Source organism: Homarus americanus, unplaced genomic scaffold (assembly GCF_018991925.1).
Source record: "Homarus americanus isolate GMGI-L3 unplaced genomic scaffold, GMGI_Hamer_2.0 scaffold26351, whole genome shotgun sequence".
NCBI lineage: Eukaryota > Metazoa > Arthropoda > Malacostraca > Decapoda > Nephropidae > Homarus > Homarus americanus.
In genome coordinates, this window is record NW_024724368.1 from 7,393,803 (window position 1) to 7,412,283 (window position 18,481).

Genomic DNA, 18,481 nt, shown 5'->3' on the forward strand with positions numbered 1-18,481 from the left:
GTATGGGAAACATAAGTCTCTTAAGAACAGTATGGAGTTTGAACAATTGGCAAACCAATCATTAAGTGGAACTGCAGGGTAAATTTTACAACTGCAACCTTACTTAATATGGTTTACCATTACCAAGCTCCATCAATTTGCAATAACCAAATTTGTAATGACTGCCAAGACTCCGAGTTTAAAATAGCAATGTCCCGTGCACAATGCTTTCCTTCAAACACTCTTACCATGAAGATGACAATGCTTGCACCCTATTAATTTGAAAACAAAAGATAAGGGCTAAATAATTATTTCAAATAATATGCATAGAACTGATAACAGATGCCTAACACACACTGATTTCCAATGTTTAAACAATGCAAAATCTCTAGGTCATACACATCATAAAAACAATTATGTTTGAGCATTAAAACTGTAATTAAACAGAAGTTAAAGAATTACATTTCAAACAGAGTACTGTATAATGCGTACAGCTCTAAATAGTTGCCAAACTCCTTACCAGAATCCCTAAGATTAGTTTACTGAAAAGACTCCCTGTTATATGTTGTGTGTAAATGTGCATGTGAGTTTATGGACATGTACGAGTGTGCACACCTGTGGATGAACTATCCAAAATGAGAGAAAACAATTAGCAGAGATGGACAAGTATTCAGAAGTGACAAAATAATTTCAATTAAACACAAACAATCTACACAACTGAGCTAAATTTTGGGTGCAAGGTCTTATAGTGCATGTGACTAACTCTACTTGTGCTCTGTGCAATGATACTGTGCAATGATATGTATAGTGCTATTTTCTCTACAAGGATAAGTTTTGCCATGGTACAAAAAACTTAAAAAGGTAAAGTTAGTTAATTTCTCATTTAATACTGAGAAATCTGAAGATTAATATTTTATTAGCACCATTATAAAAGTATGTTTTGGTAGTTACAAGTGAGGGCAGCATCCATAATGATTATGATTTCTTATACTGTATATCTTAGGGGCACCATAAGTATTCATACTTAACAGTGATACAAAGTGAAATAATGTATGTCCACACATGAAGATCCGAGTAAAGAAACCATTTACTGGTAATAAAACAAAATTAAATAAATAAATTGAAAAAAAAATCCCATTTCAATAAAGATGGTAAAAAAAATATTAATCTATGCAATAAACAACTTTCATGAAAGGTGTATTCCACAGCTAAATTAAGTTTTATGACCACATTTCAATGATCTATATGGGGCCTTGGACTGTTGTGCAATCCTGTAATAAATGACAATAACTTGAATGACGAACAACACTGGAAGCAAATACAGTACATGTAAAGACCTTACATTGCAACCACTTGTTTTGTGGTTAACATTTATCATGCATCAACACAGCTATATCCAAACAGTGCTAATGACATTGGAATATTGCCTTACCAAGTCCTCTGCATCCGTCTGTGAATATGCAATTAAATGAACTATAACATTTGAAGTGCACCTCCATGACTTAACTCTACCATCTAAATAACACCACTGGTATCAATTTATTTCAAAATGTAAGTCAAAAGCTCAACTTCTCATAGAAGACCTGCTATGATTATTCAAATAGTATATTCAAGACTAGATATACAGTACAGTACATGTACCTGTATAATAATACTGAAGGCAACTAAATTGTAAGTCATAAATTATCATGAATCAAATATTAGATAAAATTAAGAACTGCCACTTGAAATGCACACAGCCTGAACATATTAAAGCAATGAAACTTAAATTTTATCCCTATGCTCAGTAAAGTTCAGAAGGGCTGTATTTTGTAACTTCAGTATTATACATGTATTAAAGGACATACCTATTCAGACACCTAAATGGTTAAAATACACCATAAAATCTTAAGGGTTAAAATATAGCAGTGGCTATTCAGCCATCACTGGTTGAATAGCATGGTTGTTTACACAGCCAAGACAGTTATATAAACAGCCAGGTTATTCAGCCATGAACCCACTGTGGTTACTCAACCAGTGACAGCTTATGGGTTCACGACTGAATAACCTGGCTGTCTAGATAACCATCTCGGCTGTGTATACTACTAGGCTATTCAACCGGTGACAACTGAATAGCCACTGCCTAAAATATACTATGAAATTTATTCAATACATTCAAAGAAATACATTGCTTCAAAATTTCATCAACTGTACAAATTTGATCATACATTAGAACCTTGATAAATCGGATAAATGGGGCAGACCCCAATCTGTAAAATGCAAAAGTCCCCAAAAAGCAAACACTAAGGTCTTTAAGCATATAGCAAGGTTATTAAAAGACTATTACACCAACAATAAAAATAATGAAACAGAACTCTCTTGGGTTGAAAATCAGACATAAGTCTGGTTGTCAACAACTGTGTTCACCGAGATTATTGTTATTTACTGCACTGCAAAGTGTTATATTTAAGTAACCACAGAATTTGTCTTATGAATAAAGAGAAAACTGTATACTGTACAGTACTATAAATATAAAAATAAAAACAAATAAGTGTAGGAGTATATTGTATGTGGAAGACAAGTGTACTGTATATTTGGGAGCAGCAGGCGGAGGGGAGGGAGGGGGGTGTGGGGGTGGGTCCCTACCCCTCTCCTCCCCAAGATCCCTTCAATACATCTTTAGGCAATTTCACCATAATTATAATATAATCCAGGTTCATTTGATGCAAGGTTGATAAAATATTATCCGAAAAGAATCAACTTTCCTGAAAAAAAGAACCCCACACTCATCACCATGAATCTTTGGTTTAAAAAGGCCAAACGGCTAATAGGCTTAGCTGCTCTCCACAACGTCTGTCATCAACACTTAGTAAATTAGTACAATAGACCCTTGCCTAGTGCCAGTGCTAGTGATGCTATTGGAGGAAACATAAAAGGCAGAAGTCAATAATGACCCTGACAAAGAAAGTTTAATTATTAGACAAGTTAAAGGAGGGGATGAGTGCTGCTGCGGCTGATCGGTTGTTTGGTGTGAACGAATCCATAGTGTGGTATATAAGGTGAATGAACAATCAATTTGTGATTTTGTTGAAGCAAGTGCTCCTGCAAGTGCTAAAGTGGAGAAAAGGTTGTTCATGACAGGAACTTAGTAAAAACAGAAAAAGCAGTGAACATTTGGATTGAGGACCAGCACCACAAAAATGTTCCGATCGACAGCAACGTGATTCATGAGACGGCTAAGAGTCTTCATGCCCATTTTTACAAGTCAACAAGTGGTGAAGGGGCTAGTGCGGCTGCTGAACCAACTTTTAGTGCCAGTAAAGGTGGTTCGAGAATTTTAAGAATATTCTCTCTCCATAATGTGAAGCTGACTGGGGAAGGCGCATTAGCTGACCACACAGCCGCAGATACAATTTCGCAAAGTTAAAGAAAATACAGTAATAGAAGAGAAAGGCTGTAGACCAGAGCAAGTGTTTAATGCTGATGAATCCAGTCTATATTGGAAAAAGATACCTGGTAGAAAATACAAAAACAAGCAGGAGCAGCGTGCCTCTGGGTATAAGCAGCCAAGGACAGAGTGACGCTCATCTTCTGTGGCAGTGCAGCTGGCCACATGATCAAACCTGGCTGGCTTTACCACTCAGCACGAACCCTTTGCCAGTTTTTTGGCAGTCAAACAAAAAGGTATGGGTAACTGTGTAAGCATTCCTTGATTGGTTCCATAAATGCTTCGTCCCAGAAATGGAAAAGAAAGTACTTTGCTTCCAAGAAGATAGAATTCAAGGTGCTAATATTGATAGATAAACAGATAATGCACCAGGCCACCCAGAAAGTTTGCAGTTTAGCCATCCAGGTATAGAGGTGGTATTCCTACCCCCTAGCACCACTGCTCATATTCAGCCTCACGATCAAGATGTAATACGCACCTTCAAGGCATAATACACCCGACGCTCTTTTGGTTGTATCCGTAGTGCCATGGATGCAGACCCTGACCTTGATACTAGCAAGTGTTGGAAGGAATACAGCATTGTGGACAGCATTACCAACATCAGTGAAGCATTCAATGAACTCAAACCAGAGATAGTGAATGCTTGGTGACAAACCTTATGGCCTGAGTGTGTGAATACCTTTCAGGGATTTCCGTCCAAAGTAATGTATGTTAATGACATTGTGAGTGTTGCATGTCAACTGGGTGGTGAGGGGTTTGTGAACATGGCTGCTGAAGACATAGAAGAGATGATTGATGAGCATGGAGAGGAACTGACAGAAGAGAATTTGGAAAAGTTGGTAAAAGATGCTGAGGAACATGAGGCAGAAAAAATTATGGAATTGCAACAAGAAGGTTGGCGCTTGAACAATTAGGGTGAACTATTTCGACATGTGAAGGTGGTAACTGATTGTATTGTTGACCACGACCCTTCCATGTAATGGAGCCTTAAAATGGTCCGAGAAATCAACCAGGTATTGTTTCCCTACCAGGAAATATTTCAAGACCTCAAAGCCAAGAATAAACAATCAATCACAGTGTTTTTCAAGAAAGAACCAGCCGCTTGCCCAGCCGATTTGTCTCCCGCCCTCACTCAGTCAGCTGCTACCGTCACCGCTCCACCCTCCTCCTCCCGGCGGCACACCTCTCCACCACCCGCCGCTCCACCTTCCTCCTCCCGGCAGTGCACCTCTCCACCACCTGCCTCTCCAGCAACCACCACTACATCACCCTCTTCCAACAGTGATCCTGATGATCGCCCTATGCTTCAGTAATCAGATGTCTCCCTATGAACAGTACACCACTTCATTAAGCTCCAAACTTCCACATATGAATGTATTGGTAACTTAAGTTTCTCATACATAGTACTGTATAGGCAAACAGTAGTGCACCCAGGTAGCATAAGTTGCTATTCGCAGTTTTGCCAATTCGAGCCATTCCTTGGAACCTAACCCTCACGAATAGCAAGGGTTTACTGTACAGTACAGTAGTGTATTTATCATCAATTAAAAAGTAATATTGTAGTGTACAGTACTATGCATTTGCATATACCCTGGTTTATTCATTAAGCAGTTGTTAAGTGTACAAGTAGCCAAATTGAGCCATTACTTATCATTCAAAGGTAGTAAATAACGTTGCTGGAAAGGTCTCTTCATATCAAATACTATACAGTGTGTTATAGTGACCCTGTTGTAAGCTGGTTTAATGAAAGATCTCACATGAACACATCCTGAGTGAATACCTTCCGATACAGTTTATCCTTTTACAGGAATTTTCAAATCATATTACAAATTACATATTGTATTTTTCCTCTATTCTTGAAGATGTTATATTAATCACGATGAACCATAAATCATAAGAGGCCAATCATATGAGGATATATTACTGAATCTATTAATAAATAAACCTGAGTAATGCAGCAACACCTGATCAGCCCCAGCCTGCTTACATACTCAGTGTCTTAGTTCTTGGTAGGCCTATAGCAAATCTGAATAGACCACTGTACAGTATTCAGTGAATGAGTGTTGTTCTTTTCATAAGATTGCTTTATAATCTTCCCCATTTCTTAAACTATGTACTGTACAGTACTGTAATTTTTTTTAAGTATTTTCAGTGACCAGAGCACCTCAGAGTCTGAAAAAAGCGAATTCCGATATATTTAAGTTCAATTTATTAAGGTTTTACTGTGCATAAAAACATATGATCTGAGAGAACTTCAGGTTCTACAATCCCAAAAAGATTGTCTGCATTAAAAATAAATAAATAAATAAATAAATAAATACAAATCCTTATGAATTAAACTATTTTGTACCAAACCCTGAAAATCATCTGACTGACACTCTTGAATAAGTTTAATTTGAATGGAGAATAATGAATAAAAAACACAAGGGTTGGGGGCTATGGGCACTGTTCACCTAATTCATACTGTATAGGTATCCTAACATGTTTGTTTAATATTCGTACCTCACTAGTGGTAGCCCGTTCACACGCAGAAGTCCTAATGTAGTCCCCTTCACTAGTGCGTTTACAAAAGCTCGTCATATAAACGTCATTGTTTAATTTGTTTCCATAGTATGCTTACTATAGCGAATTTTTTTCAAATGTAAACAAGACAGCACTGCCACACTGTACAAAATCTGACGAGCCCCTGTAAGCGCACTATTGAATGGGACTGTATAATAAATGCAAAGAAATGATGAGAGCTATACACATCCTTTTTTTTTTTTTTTTTTTAAGGGAATTAGCCCACCCGGGCACAGGGCAAACGACCCACAATGGAGCCTGGGGGCGAAAAAAAAAAGAACGGAAAGGAATTGAAAATATAGAAAAAAAGGTTATACTGTATTAATCACCACGAAGATGCCGGAAAACCAGCTTTTTAAAGTGAGACAGATTGTAAGAGCATGGAAACACAGCAGAAGGCAGAGCATTCCACAGTTTGGCTGTGTGAGGAAAGAAGGAGGTACTATAACGGGTTATTCTCGTGTGACCGACATCCACAGAGAAATGGTGGGCACCGCGGGCAAGACGTGTGTTACGTACCCACGGCCTTGCCGGCGGTACACAGGATGCCAAATCCACTGAACATTGCCTGTTAAAGTACCTGTAAGAGAGAGAGAGTGAAGCAACATTGCGGCGAAGAGAAAGGGGAGAGAGACTGTCGACTAAAGGAGGAGAGTTAATAAGACGAAATGCCTTTGATTCCACCCTATCTAATAGTTGGACAGAAGAAGAGCCACCCCAGATATGAGAGCAGTACTCCAAGTTAGGACGAATGAATCCCTTATATACTTGGAGCAACTGCTCAGGAGTGAAGTAGCTGCGGCATCTGTACAGCATTCCCAACTTTCGGGAGGCAGCTTTAGTTATACTAAGGATGTGTGATTTCCAGGACATATTGGAGGAAATGGTGAGGCCTAACATATTTATTTCAGAATTTGGGAGGATGATAGTGTCCTGAAATGTAATTGGTGGGAGATCGTCTAATTTACAAAGTGTAATTGGTAAATATTGAGTTTTACTATTGAACTTAACCAAGTTTGTATCTCCCCATTCAGAGATGCTGCACAGATCCGCATTGAGAGAAGTAATGATATCAGTTCTAGAAACAGATCTAGTTTGAGAGTTAGGAGGAAGGGGAAAATGTGAGGAAGAGTGAAGAGTAGAATCATCGGCGTAAGAATGGATAGAATTAGTTGTAGTGTGAAGTAAATCATTGATAAAAAGAAGGAAGAGAGTTGGTGAAAGAACAGAACCCTGTGGGACGCCACTATTGGTAGAGAAAGAGCGAGAAATCGATCCCTCGACAACAACTGCCATGGATCGATTCTCAAGGAAGCTTGAGATGAGAGAACAAGGTGGGGGAGAGAAACCAAAAGAGGGAAGTTTAGATAGCAAAGACTTAACAAATCCATATTGAGTTGCCATGGTAGCTACTAAATTTACATATTCGAGAAAGCAACTTAAAAGAAAAACTTTACGACTTTAATAATTTCAAGGCTCCAAGACATGAACATAAGGATTAAGTCACCTAGTTCAATCTTTTGGCTGCTGGACAACCTTGAAACTAAAGTTTTAGAAAGCACTGGTGTTTGGTAAGCTGAAACTGGGCACTTAACAGTACAGTACATGTTCTGTAAAAAATTTATCCCTTAAGGCATAACAGGTCTAACCAAGGATTTGAAAAAATTACACTGGCATTATTACACCACTTACAGATAAAGTTGTGAGAAAACCAGCACAGTACTGTAAATATTTTTTCAATAAAATCTGAGGAATGTTATATTAGATCGGCAATTTAGTATAGCAGTAAACCACTCCTATTCCTTGTACCACATAAGGAACATCACACATACATATAGTATGTACAAAATATATTTTCTTTAATAAATATAATCTTTTTGATATCAAGATCAAAAAGTCTGAAAAAATAGATACCAGTATATTGCAATTCCCATAATACACTGATGATATTTTTTCTCTAGTGGTTCAATCTAAAATACAATAGTTGTTTCATGCATGCTTACATTGAGGTTGTGATAGTCTCCTGTCTCATCTGGGGGCCGAGGTTTGCACTTTCCACAGCAGAAGTTGCAGCAGCAACAGAAACAGCAACATAAGTAGCAGCCTGTTATTAGGCCACAGAAGAGGAATAGTGCCTGCAAAATACAAATGATAATCTAAGATACACATAGGATACAGGCAAACGATGGGTAATAACTTATCAGTAATGTCAATTTCAGATTAAACAATTAATCACAACTTATTAATACTGTACAGTGATATCTCTGTTAGCCGGAACAATTGGTACAGAGCAATTCCGGGTAACAAGACGACTCTCAAAGCCGGAAAAAAATCCCTCATCCCGGGAATTTTCTGGGTAACAGAAAAATTTTCTCGGAAGTTCCAGAAATTGCCCATCACATCATTTCTTGAACCTGGAAAAATATCCCTCATCCCCGGAATTTTCCGGGTAACGGAAAAATTTTTCTTGGAATTTCCAGAAAATGCGCTTGATTTTCATTTCTCAAACCCGGAAAAAAATCCCCCATCCCCGGATTTCTCCGGGTATCGGGACAATTTTCTCAGAATTTTCCGGAAAATGTGCCCCTCGGAAAATCGTTCCCAAAGCCAGGATTTTGCGGAAAAGTCGGGCTTTGGGAACGATTTTCCGAGAAAATTTCAATTCCATCTATCGGAGAGTTCCTGGTTTGAGGGATTCCGGCTAATGGAGATATTACTGTATAGTGCATTTTTCCCAGCTGAGAAGAGATGCCCCGCCCCCTCCTCAAGAGTTACAGCTGATTGGCTGTTGCAAATCTGTTCGATTTCGTCCTCAAGTAATGATATATTTCTAAATAAGTTTATTCATAATCATTGGGATGACCGTTTCTGACGAGAAAGTTATTTAGCTAAATTAAATAAAGATACATACATTCATTACAGTGGAGTCTGGATTTACGCGGTTTTGGTTAACGCGTTTGGTCATTTACGCGGTGCCTTGCCAGAATCGAAATGCTTTAATTATGCAGTAAATTTGGTCATTTACGCGGGTGAAGTATAATTTGTTTACTGTATATAGTGAAGATATTTGTTTTAGCTCATAAAATTCATACAAATTACCCAGCCAGAATATAATTTACATTGCTGGAATTCTTGTAAGATTGTGATTATTTTAACTATAAACATCAATAAATTTGCATTAGACATACAAATTTTAGACCTAATTTAAGAATTTTGATTAGAAAGAGCAAAATATATGACATTTATATTCAAAATATTCCTTGTCTTGCAAGGAATCCACCAATGTCAATTATAATATCCTAACTTTAGTCTGAGGTATTATTTATTACTAAAAATGTAAGCCTACTGTTTCCACCCAAACATTTCTCGGGTAGGGAGGGAGGGAGGGAGGGACCCAGCGAGCGTGGAAAGAGGGGGGGGAGTAGGAGGTGGGGTATTTTGATTGACAGATAATGTCTGGGTGTATAATTTGTTTATTTACTTAAGATATTTGTTTTAGCTCATAAAATTCATACAAATTACCCGGCCAGAATATAATTTACATTGCTGGAATTCTTATAAGATTGTGATTATTTTAAATATAAACATCATAAAATTTGCATTAGACATACAAATTTTAGACCTAATTTAAGAATTTTGATTAGAAAGAGCAAAAATTTTATCTTTTGTGCAAAATATATGACATCTATATTCAAAATATTCCTTGTCTTGCAAGGAATCCAGCTATGTCAATTATATTATCCTAACTTTAGTCTGAGGTATTATTTATTACTAAAAATATAAGCCTACTGTTTTCACCCAAACATTTCTCAGAGAGGGAGGAGCCAGTGAGATTGGGAAGAGTGGGGGGGGGGTTGAGTCCATTATTTGAATTGACATTAAACGGCGACTGTATTTCTCTTAAATATTAATTGTGTGTGCATACCATCATAAAATTAAGATGTTATTTTTACTTCAACGTAGGTATTGTGTCGGAAAAAGTGGAGTTTGGGGGTTGGCCCAGTCTCTATTTCAATTAATCTCATATGTTCTGTTATTTCATTTACGCGTTTCTGGTTTTATGCGGGCCTCCAAGGGTTCAATTGACCGCGTAAATGCAGACTCCACTGTATTTCAAGCACGAGTTTATCAGAATTAATTGTTAAACTCTGGTAGCAAATTCACGCTTTCGGAGGACGCATTTAATATATACTTATTTTTATCCGCAATAAGGCATACCAAGACAAATTACATATCAGTAATCCTACATTATGCAAAATCCAACATTTTAAAAGATCAAAATCACATAGAAATACTACACGGTCGTCAGCAGAGACAGGAAATATAACTGTGAACAACTTCATGTTTCCCGCCTCTGCTGACAGCAGTGTAGTATTTCAATGTGATTCTAATCTTTTAAAATGTTGGATTTTGCATAATGTAGTATTACTGATACATAATTTGTCTTAGTATGCCTTATTGTGGATAAAAATAAGTATACAGTGGTCCCTCCCATAAGGATTTTCAGTTCAATTAACGAACAAAACTTCAATTTACGAAATCCTTACTACAAAGACGTTTTGTTGTGCGCATCAGCTAATCGGCTAGTCCGCCAACACAGTAATTGGTTCTATGTTTATACCATCGTTTCCAGTGAAGTAAATATCAAGAAAGTTGGTATCTTGAATATTTCTGCATTTTTTATATTAAAATTATTGGTCATTCTGAAATTTAGTTAACATATTGATAATATAGACAGTACAGGGAACAGTTTTTGTGTGCCCATCAACTGATTGAATCGCCCAACAATGCTTCTCAGTTTAACTTTGTTTACAGTGGAGTGAACATCGATTTTGTTGGTCTTGAATAGTTTTGCATTTTTATATTAAAATTATTGGTCACTCTGAAATTTAGTTAACATATTGATAATATACAGTGCAGAAATTATTATGAAACATGAAGAAGGCATTAGAACCAATGCACTCTGTAAAGAATATGGCATGTCATCATCGACTGCCTCTACAATCAGCTGTTTGATATGTAAACAAAGCTGCCGGGAATACGACATACACACCTCAAAGTAAGTTAAAATACAGTATTCCATGTTTTTTATTTATTATTATACAGTATATTGTACAGTACAGCACTATATTTAGTTTTATTTAATGTTTTGTTAATTCTATTACTGCTATACAGTACTTTATATGTATGCTTTTTCAGTGAGTTGGAACCAATTACCCAATATCCCATTGAAATACTGTAATGATTCGGTTAACTAAATTTATGGTTAACGAACAACTCTGTGGAACGAATTGTGTTCGTTAACCGAGGGACCAATGTACTGCTCCTCCCCGACTTACGGCGGGGTTAGGGACCCAAATCCAGGTCGTAAGTCGAAATGGTCGTAAGTAGAAAATGCTTAAATACATAAAAAATCTAAAATGGGTGTCTCTTTTTCTTCTCAGCACCACAAAACACTCACTTTTAAGCTTGTCAGCCATTTTAAAGTGAATTACAAACTAAATTTTTCTCTGTGTACTGATGTTGGGACTCGAAAATACGTAATTTGACAAAATTTTGGTACGACTGAGGCAGGTCGTAAGTGTTAGTGGTATGTCGAGTAGGTCGTAAGTCGGGGAGGAGCTGTATTGTACAGTAGTACCCCGCTTAACGTGTTAAGCGGTCAATTGAACCCACAGGGTACCGTGTTAAGTGAAAACTGCATTAAGTGAACAACAGAACATATGGGATTAATTCCAATAGAGACTGGCCAGACCCCCAAACTCTACTTTTTCCGACACAATACCTATGTTCTAGTAAAAATAACATCTTAATTTTATGATGGTACATGCACACAATTAATACTTAAGAGAAATACAGTCGCCAAGTTAATGTCCATTCAAATAATGGATTCAACTCCCTCCCCCTCTTCTCACACTACACTCGATGGCTCTTCCCTCTGAGAAATTTTTGGGGGAAAACCACTAAATTTTAATAAATAATACCTCAAACTAAAGTTAGGATAATATAATTGACATTACTGGATTCCTTGTAAGACCAGGAATATTTTGAATATAAATGTCATATATTTTGCACAAAAGATAACATATTTACTCAGAGTAAACATTATATCTAAAATTTGTATGTCTAATGCAAAATCTATGATGTTTATATTCAAAATGATCATCAAATTGTAAGAATTCCAGCAATGTAAATTATATTCTGACCTGGTAATTTGTATGAATTTTATGAGCTAAAACAAATATCTTCAGTTAATAAAAAAAAAAATATTCTTCACACTGTAACAGATGGTCGGTCGGTCCCTCCCTCCCCCCCACCTCCCACCAACCCTCCCTACCAGAAGTGTGGGAAAACCAGAATATTTACCTTTTTAGTAATAAATAATACCTCAAACTAAAGTTAGGATAATATAATTGACATTGCTGGATTCCTTGTAAGACCAGGAATATTTTGAATACAAATGTCATATATTTTGCACAAAAAATAACATATTTACTCAGAGTAAACATTATATCTAAAATTTGTGTCTAATGCAAAATCTATGATGTTTATATTCAAAATGATCATCATATTGTAAGAATTCCAGCAATGTAAATTATATTCTGGCCTGGTAATTTGTATGAATTTTATGAGCTAAAACAGGCAGGCAGGCAGGCAGGCGGTGGCGGGTGGGGCGAATCTAAAAATAGCGACTCGAGCCAGACACTCTGCGCATATACGTGGAAAAAACCTGTGTTAAGTGAAAGTTCGGCTCTGGCAAGGCACCGCGTATACGTGAAATCGCGCTAAGCGAAACCGCGTTAAGCGGGGTATTACTGTATATTAAATGAGTCCTCCGAAAGCGTGAATTTGCTACCAGAGTTTAACAGTTAATTCATGTACAGGTACTCCTCGACTTGCGGCATACTCGACTTACGACAACCCGGACATACAACCGCCGTGGTCATATAAAATATTTTTCAAATTACCTATTTCCTAGTACCAAAGTTAGTGATCGTGCTGTGTACTGACAAAATTTTCGTTTGTAATTCCCTTTAAAATGGCTGGCAAGCGTAAAAGTGAGAGTTTTCGTGGTGCTGAGAAGAAAAAGAGACACCCATTTTAGAATTTCTATGCATTATTTTCGCATTACGACCTGGTCGTCGGGACGGAACCCTGTCGTAAGTCGAAGAGAGACTGTACAAGATTTCTGATAAACTTCTTCGGTGCTCATGTTTGAAATAATGAATGTATGTATCTTTATATAATTTCGCTAAATATCTTTCTCGTCAGAAACGGTCATCTCAACGATTATTAATAAACTCATTTAGAAATACATCATTACTTGAGGATGAAATCGAACAGATTTGCAACAGGCAATCAGCTGAAACTCTTGAGGAGGGGGCGGGGCATCTCTTCTCAGCTGGGAAAAAATGCACTATAGTGTCAATTTCAGCAACACCATTTTATTACCAAATACTGTACTAACATTACTGAACATAAAAATACATATCCGTGCTTACCTTACACCATCCCGAGTTTACAAGGAAGTATGTGTTAACGTTTTCTTCACCAAACTGTTCAGCAATATATAATCCAAGTGAACCATAATTGTCATAGATGTTCCTCTTGGTGGGGTCACTGAGAATTCCATGGGCATGATTAACTTCCTTAAACTGGGAAAAAAACAATAACTTTAGGTAATGGCAAAAATAAGCTTAAAATGCACTACAGTTTAGGAATATACAATACAGTACTTAGCTGCATAACAAGAAAATGTAGCAATTCATATTTATTTTCTATTAGAAAATGAACTGAAGCATGAGACACTAAAGGCCTACAACTGTCTTTAATGGACAGTATGTCCAGTTAACATCAACATGATAAAAGAAAGGAAGGGTTTAAACTGCAGTGGGTCTAATGCTGATGGGATTTATGCTCCACAAAAGGGAGTTCTACGTAGTTTATTAACAGCTATGACTGAATTGTACTATGAAACAGAAAATGGCTGGAACATAATAAACATAACTGGAAAAACTTTAAAGTTAAAATGATATACTTAAAGATCTCCTTATTACAGCACCTCTACCATGACTGAATAAACTTTTCTGTTAGAAACAAGTGGAACTTCAAAAGGTCTGATGTTTTTCACCATGCTGTCCTACATAATACTGTAAAGTGAAGTACTGCACTGGTTAATGACCTAATGCAACTATGTGGTTATTGACAATGTAGAGAATTTCTTAGCTCTTATCTTAGTATCTGTAACTTTTGATTTTCAATAAAGCCTGAACAAGGATTAAACCATTCTAAAGGGGCAAAGCAATAAAAAGATGTGGTAAGCGACTTGCTCTTGCTGACGCACAAAGCCCATACAGTAGAAATACTTCGCCATTTGCAATTACTGTAATATTTTAATACCCCTATTTAATATTAGCATAGCATACCCACTTATTCGCAAAGAAATACAGTCATGCTTCGGTTAACGTCCAACCAAACAACGTCCGATCGCATATACATCAGTGCCCCCCCCCCAACCACTTCCGTGACGCCTGCTGGACCACCACTCCACGACCCCCTGACGGAGACACGATGATCCTCCCCATACTGGCCAGATATTATGTGTTAAAGGAATATCCTTCCTTCCTTAGGCTTTAGTAAGCATTTGCCTCCAGGTGTAATGTTAACCTACATCTATTGAGGATAAAATCTTTCATCTACAAATTGACAATAACACATTTGCTGTAATCAGACATATCTAGTTGCCTCAACAATAACCCCAGTTGCAATTGGAGTTGCAATTTCAAATTCTGTGTCATTACTAAGGAATAACGAAGTCTCTGGTGCACTCTAAGATCGAGAGAAAACAGAGGACTCAGGCGTCCTGAAGCGAGAGAAAACGGACTCCTATGACGGGGCACTCAAATAGAGAAAGCATAGCTACATGTTTTGTGGACTACCCACCGTACAGTATTGAGCATACCCTTTTCATCACTTTGTAATAAACCTAGTCATGCCTATGTGTGTTTCTGATAATTACCATATTATATCTCTAGTGGGTCTGAATGAAAGCGGTTGTACAAACACAAGCACTCACACATGCCACTCAGACTGACAGACTTGACAAGTTTTACCAACCATAAAGACAGTTGAAGCTTTAAACATCACTCACAATGGATCTTGAATATTCCAACTGTAATCAGACATATCTAAGTTGCCTCAACAATTGTAGCCCCAGTTGCAATATCAAATTCTGTGTCATTACTAAGGAATAACGAAGTCTCAGGTGCACTCTAAGATTGAGAGAAAATGGAGGACTCAGGCGTCCTGAAGTGAGAGAAAACGGACTCGTATGATGGGGGACCAAATTAAAAAAGCAGAGCTACATGTTTTGTGGACTACAGAATTGAGCGTACCATTTTCATCACTTTGTAGTAAACCTAGACATGCCTATGTGTGTTTATGATATTTACCATAACATTATATATATATTTAGTGGGTCTAAATGGTCGTAAAATGGGAACTTGGAGTTGGGTCTTGGGAGTCTGGAACCAATTAGAATAAATCCCATAGGTTCTGAACTTTCGTTATCGCGTTTTTGTGATGATCGGACAACGTCCATTTCGGTTAACGTCACGTTTCCAAGAACATATCTAGGACGTTAACCGGCGCATGACTATATTATGATATGCTGCAATAATAATTCAAACCATGCTGGCTAGCTGCAGCTCTCATATTCCACTGTCAAAAGTAGTGCGAGGTGGTATAACTTGCACGAGCACGCTGCACAGTGACATTTTTTTTGTGTGTATTCATACGAAGGCCACACGTGCATCTGTTTTGATCTGTTGTGTTGTGGTAGTGTACTGTATCGCAAGAATTATTCAAAATGCCTCCCAAGCACCTTTTTTTCCGCTTCTGCTGCCTTATGTGACCTTGGACGTTAAATTGGACAACATAAAGTGGCGATGACCCTTTACCCTCTCCTCTCTTTATACCAGCTGCAGTATGCCATCAACACTCACAGCAAAGGTAAATGCTAGTTTAAATGTTTACATTCATTCATAAATGTCGTACACACACACATTCACGTATGCATGCACACTCACAAAGTGTTCTTTTGATTTTTTTTTTTTTCGTACAGGTATTGCAGTTACTGTACAGTTTTTCATTGCAGTATACTGTAATGAGTTTATCTCTATACAAAAAAATGTGTGATGGAAATTGTCAGCTGGGAAAGCACCCCCACCCCTATTTAAATTAATTCTTATGGGAAAATTGCCCTGATATTTGCAAGTTTGTTATTGGTAATGATTTTAAGACCACTTCCTTTGTGATATCTGGGGTATTCCTGTACTGTACTCTGTGTGTGTGTGTGTAATTACCCTTCCAAAACTTTTTTGGCAAGACCAAGGACGGGGTCTATATATACAGTACAGTACTGTATACATATACAGTACAGGGAGAAATTAAAAAATAAATACAGTACTGTAACCTGTAAAATAAAATCATCAAAACAATATAACAGTTTTGTTAATCCCACAATTTAACAACAGATATTACAGCAGTAGCAACAGTTGAAGGCACGTAGAGGAAAAGTTGCACAAACAAGAGTGGTTATATAGAATGATGAATTAATATGAGGTGATGTATGAGATCCTGACCAAACAGTTGCAAACCTATACAAGGAACAGTAAAAGGCACTGCATGGCAATTACAAGATTTGGTTAAATGTTCAAAAGATAACTTACTGTATATTCTTCACCTATGGTTCCTTTAGGTAAAATTTTCTATCATCATAAACCTCACCTTTTCTGCAGCATCAGGATTATCTGGGTTTTTGTCTGGATGATACTTGAGTGCCAACTTGCGATAAGTTTTCTTGATCTGTTCTGTAGTGGCATCCTTCTGTATGCCCAGTGTCTCGTAGAGAGAGTCACCCGTCGTCCTGAGTGGAGAAAACACATTCTAATAATAACCATGTACAGTAGAGGTACAGACCCTCAAAACAGGATTCCAGAAAACCATAAAACTAGACATTTTCTTCCCTGGCTACAAATTTTGCTTCCACACACACACATACTCAGTTGAATGTTTGTATTCCATCTTAAATAACAAAAAATAAGTAAAGGTAATTGTATGTACAGTCGGGGTCAAAAGTTCACTCCCTCCCAAAATGAAGCAGTGTCGACCCCAAATGAGATGAACCAGCACAACGAGAGCCAGGGTAAGTATGTTCAGAGACTCATTCCCATGACTCAGTTTCATCACGGGGAGAGACCTTTTGTCCGCGACTGTACACTATAATTTTAATAACTAAAATAAACAAATAGTTTATTCAGAAGTTGAGAATTCTCTAAAAGTGAATTGCAACATCTGCCAGAGGTAGTGAATTAAAAAAATTATTGTTGGATTGAAAAAAATAGTCCTATACAGCGCCTTGATAATTTTTATTAATATTTATTCACATTAAAATATATTAATATTTTTTCATATAGAATTTTGACATTAATATTTGAGGTAACTTTTGCCATACACTATTTCCTACACAAATATATAATGTAAACTGCTACCGGGTATTCTCTTTACAAATCAATACTGACCCTTTAAGTTCTAAGTAGTATCATGAACATACGTCTATGACTGTTAATCTCAACCTAACCACATATGTTATCTATACTTATGGTAAAAGCAAATATCATTTTCATGTTTACCAGAATTTTCAACTATACAGTATTTCTCGTAGCAGTTCAAACTGTTTCGTTATGGCAAGTGATAAATACAGTGGTCCCTCGGTTAACAAAAGGTTCGATTAACAAAATTTCGGTTAACTAATTAGCTCCCATAAGGTTTTCCAGTTCGATTAATGAGCAAAACTTCGAGTAACGAAATCCTTACAACAAACACGTTTTGTTGTGCGCATCAGCTAATCGGCTAGTCCGTCCAACACAGTAATTGGTTCTATGTTTATACTATCGTTTCTAGTGAAGTAAATATCAAGAAAGTTGGTCTCTTGAATATTTCTGCATTTTTTTTATTAAAATTATTGGTCATTCTGAAATTTAGTTAACATAATATAGACAGTACAGGGAACAGTTTTTGTGCACCCATCAGCTGATTGAATGAACCAACAACGCTTCTCAGTTTAACTTTGTTTATAGTGGTGTGAACATCGATTTTGTTGGTCTCTTTTGCATTTTCACATAAAAATTATTGGTCATTCTGAAACTTAGTTAACATATTGATAATATACAGTGCAGAAATTATTATGAAACATGAAGAAGGCATTTGAACCAATGCACTCTGTAAAGAATATGGCATGTCATCATCGACTGCCTCTACAATCAGCTGTTTGATATGTAAACAAAGCAGCCGAGAATACGACATACACACCTCAAAGTAAGTTATAATACAGTATTCTATTGTTTTTTATTTATTATTGTACAGTATTCTGTACAGTACAGTACTGTACTGTATTTAGTTTATATTTAATGTTTTGTTAATTCTATTACTAATATACAGTACTTTGTATGT

General features: G+C 36.9%; 1 protein-coding gene across 15 annotated transcripts in view; it reads right to left on the reverse strand.

Annotated features, from left to right (window-relative positions):
- The window catches only part of LOC121864252 (dnaJ homolog subfamily C member 5-like), a 102,941-nt gene that overhangs the window by 59,711 nt on the left and 24,749 nt on the right, over window positions 1-18,481 (reverse strand). For 10 of the 15 annotated variants that reach the window (XM_042363315.1, XM_042363316.1, XM_042363328.1 and 7 more), the window contains exons 2-5: window positions 16,757-16,895; window positions 13,471-13,623; window positions 7,972-8,103; window positions 1,412-1,429 (exon numbers count right to left, since the gene is read on the reverse strand). In XM_042363315.1, the coding sequence (XP_042219249.1) occupies window positions 1,412-1,429; window positions 7,972-8,103; window positions 13,471-13,623; window positions 16,757-16,895 (442 nt within the window). The remainder of the gene's footprint in view (window positions 1-1,411; window positions 1,430-7,971; window positions 8,104-13,470; window positions 13,624-16,756; window positions 16,896-18,481) is intronic. The other 5 variants (XM_042363329.1, XM_042363326.1, XM_042363323.1 and 2 more) reach the window with 1 other exon arrangement.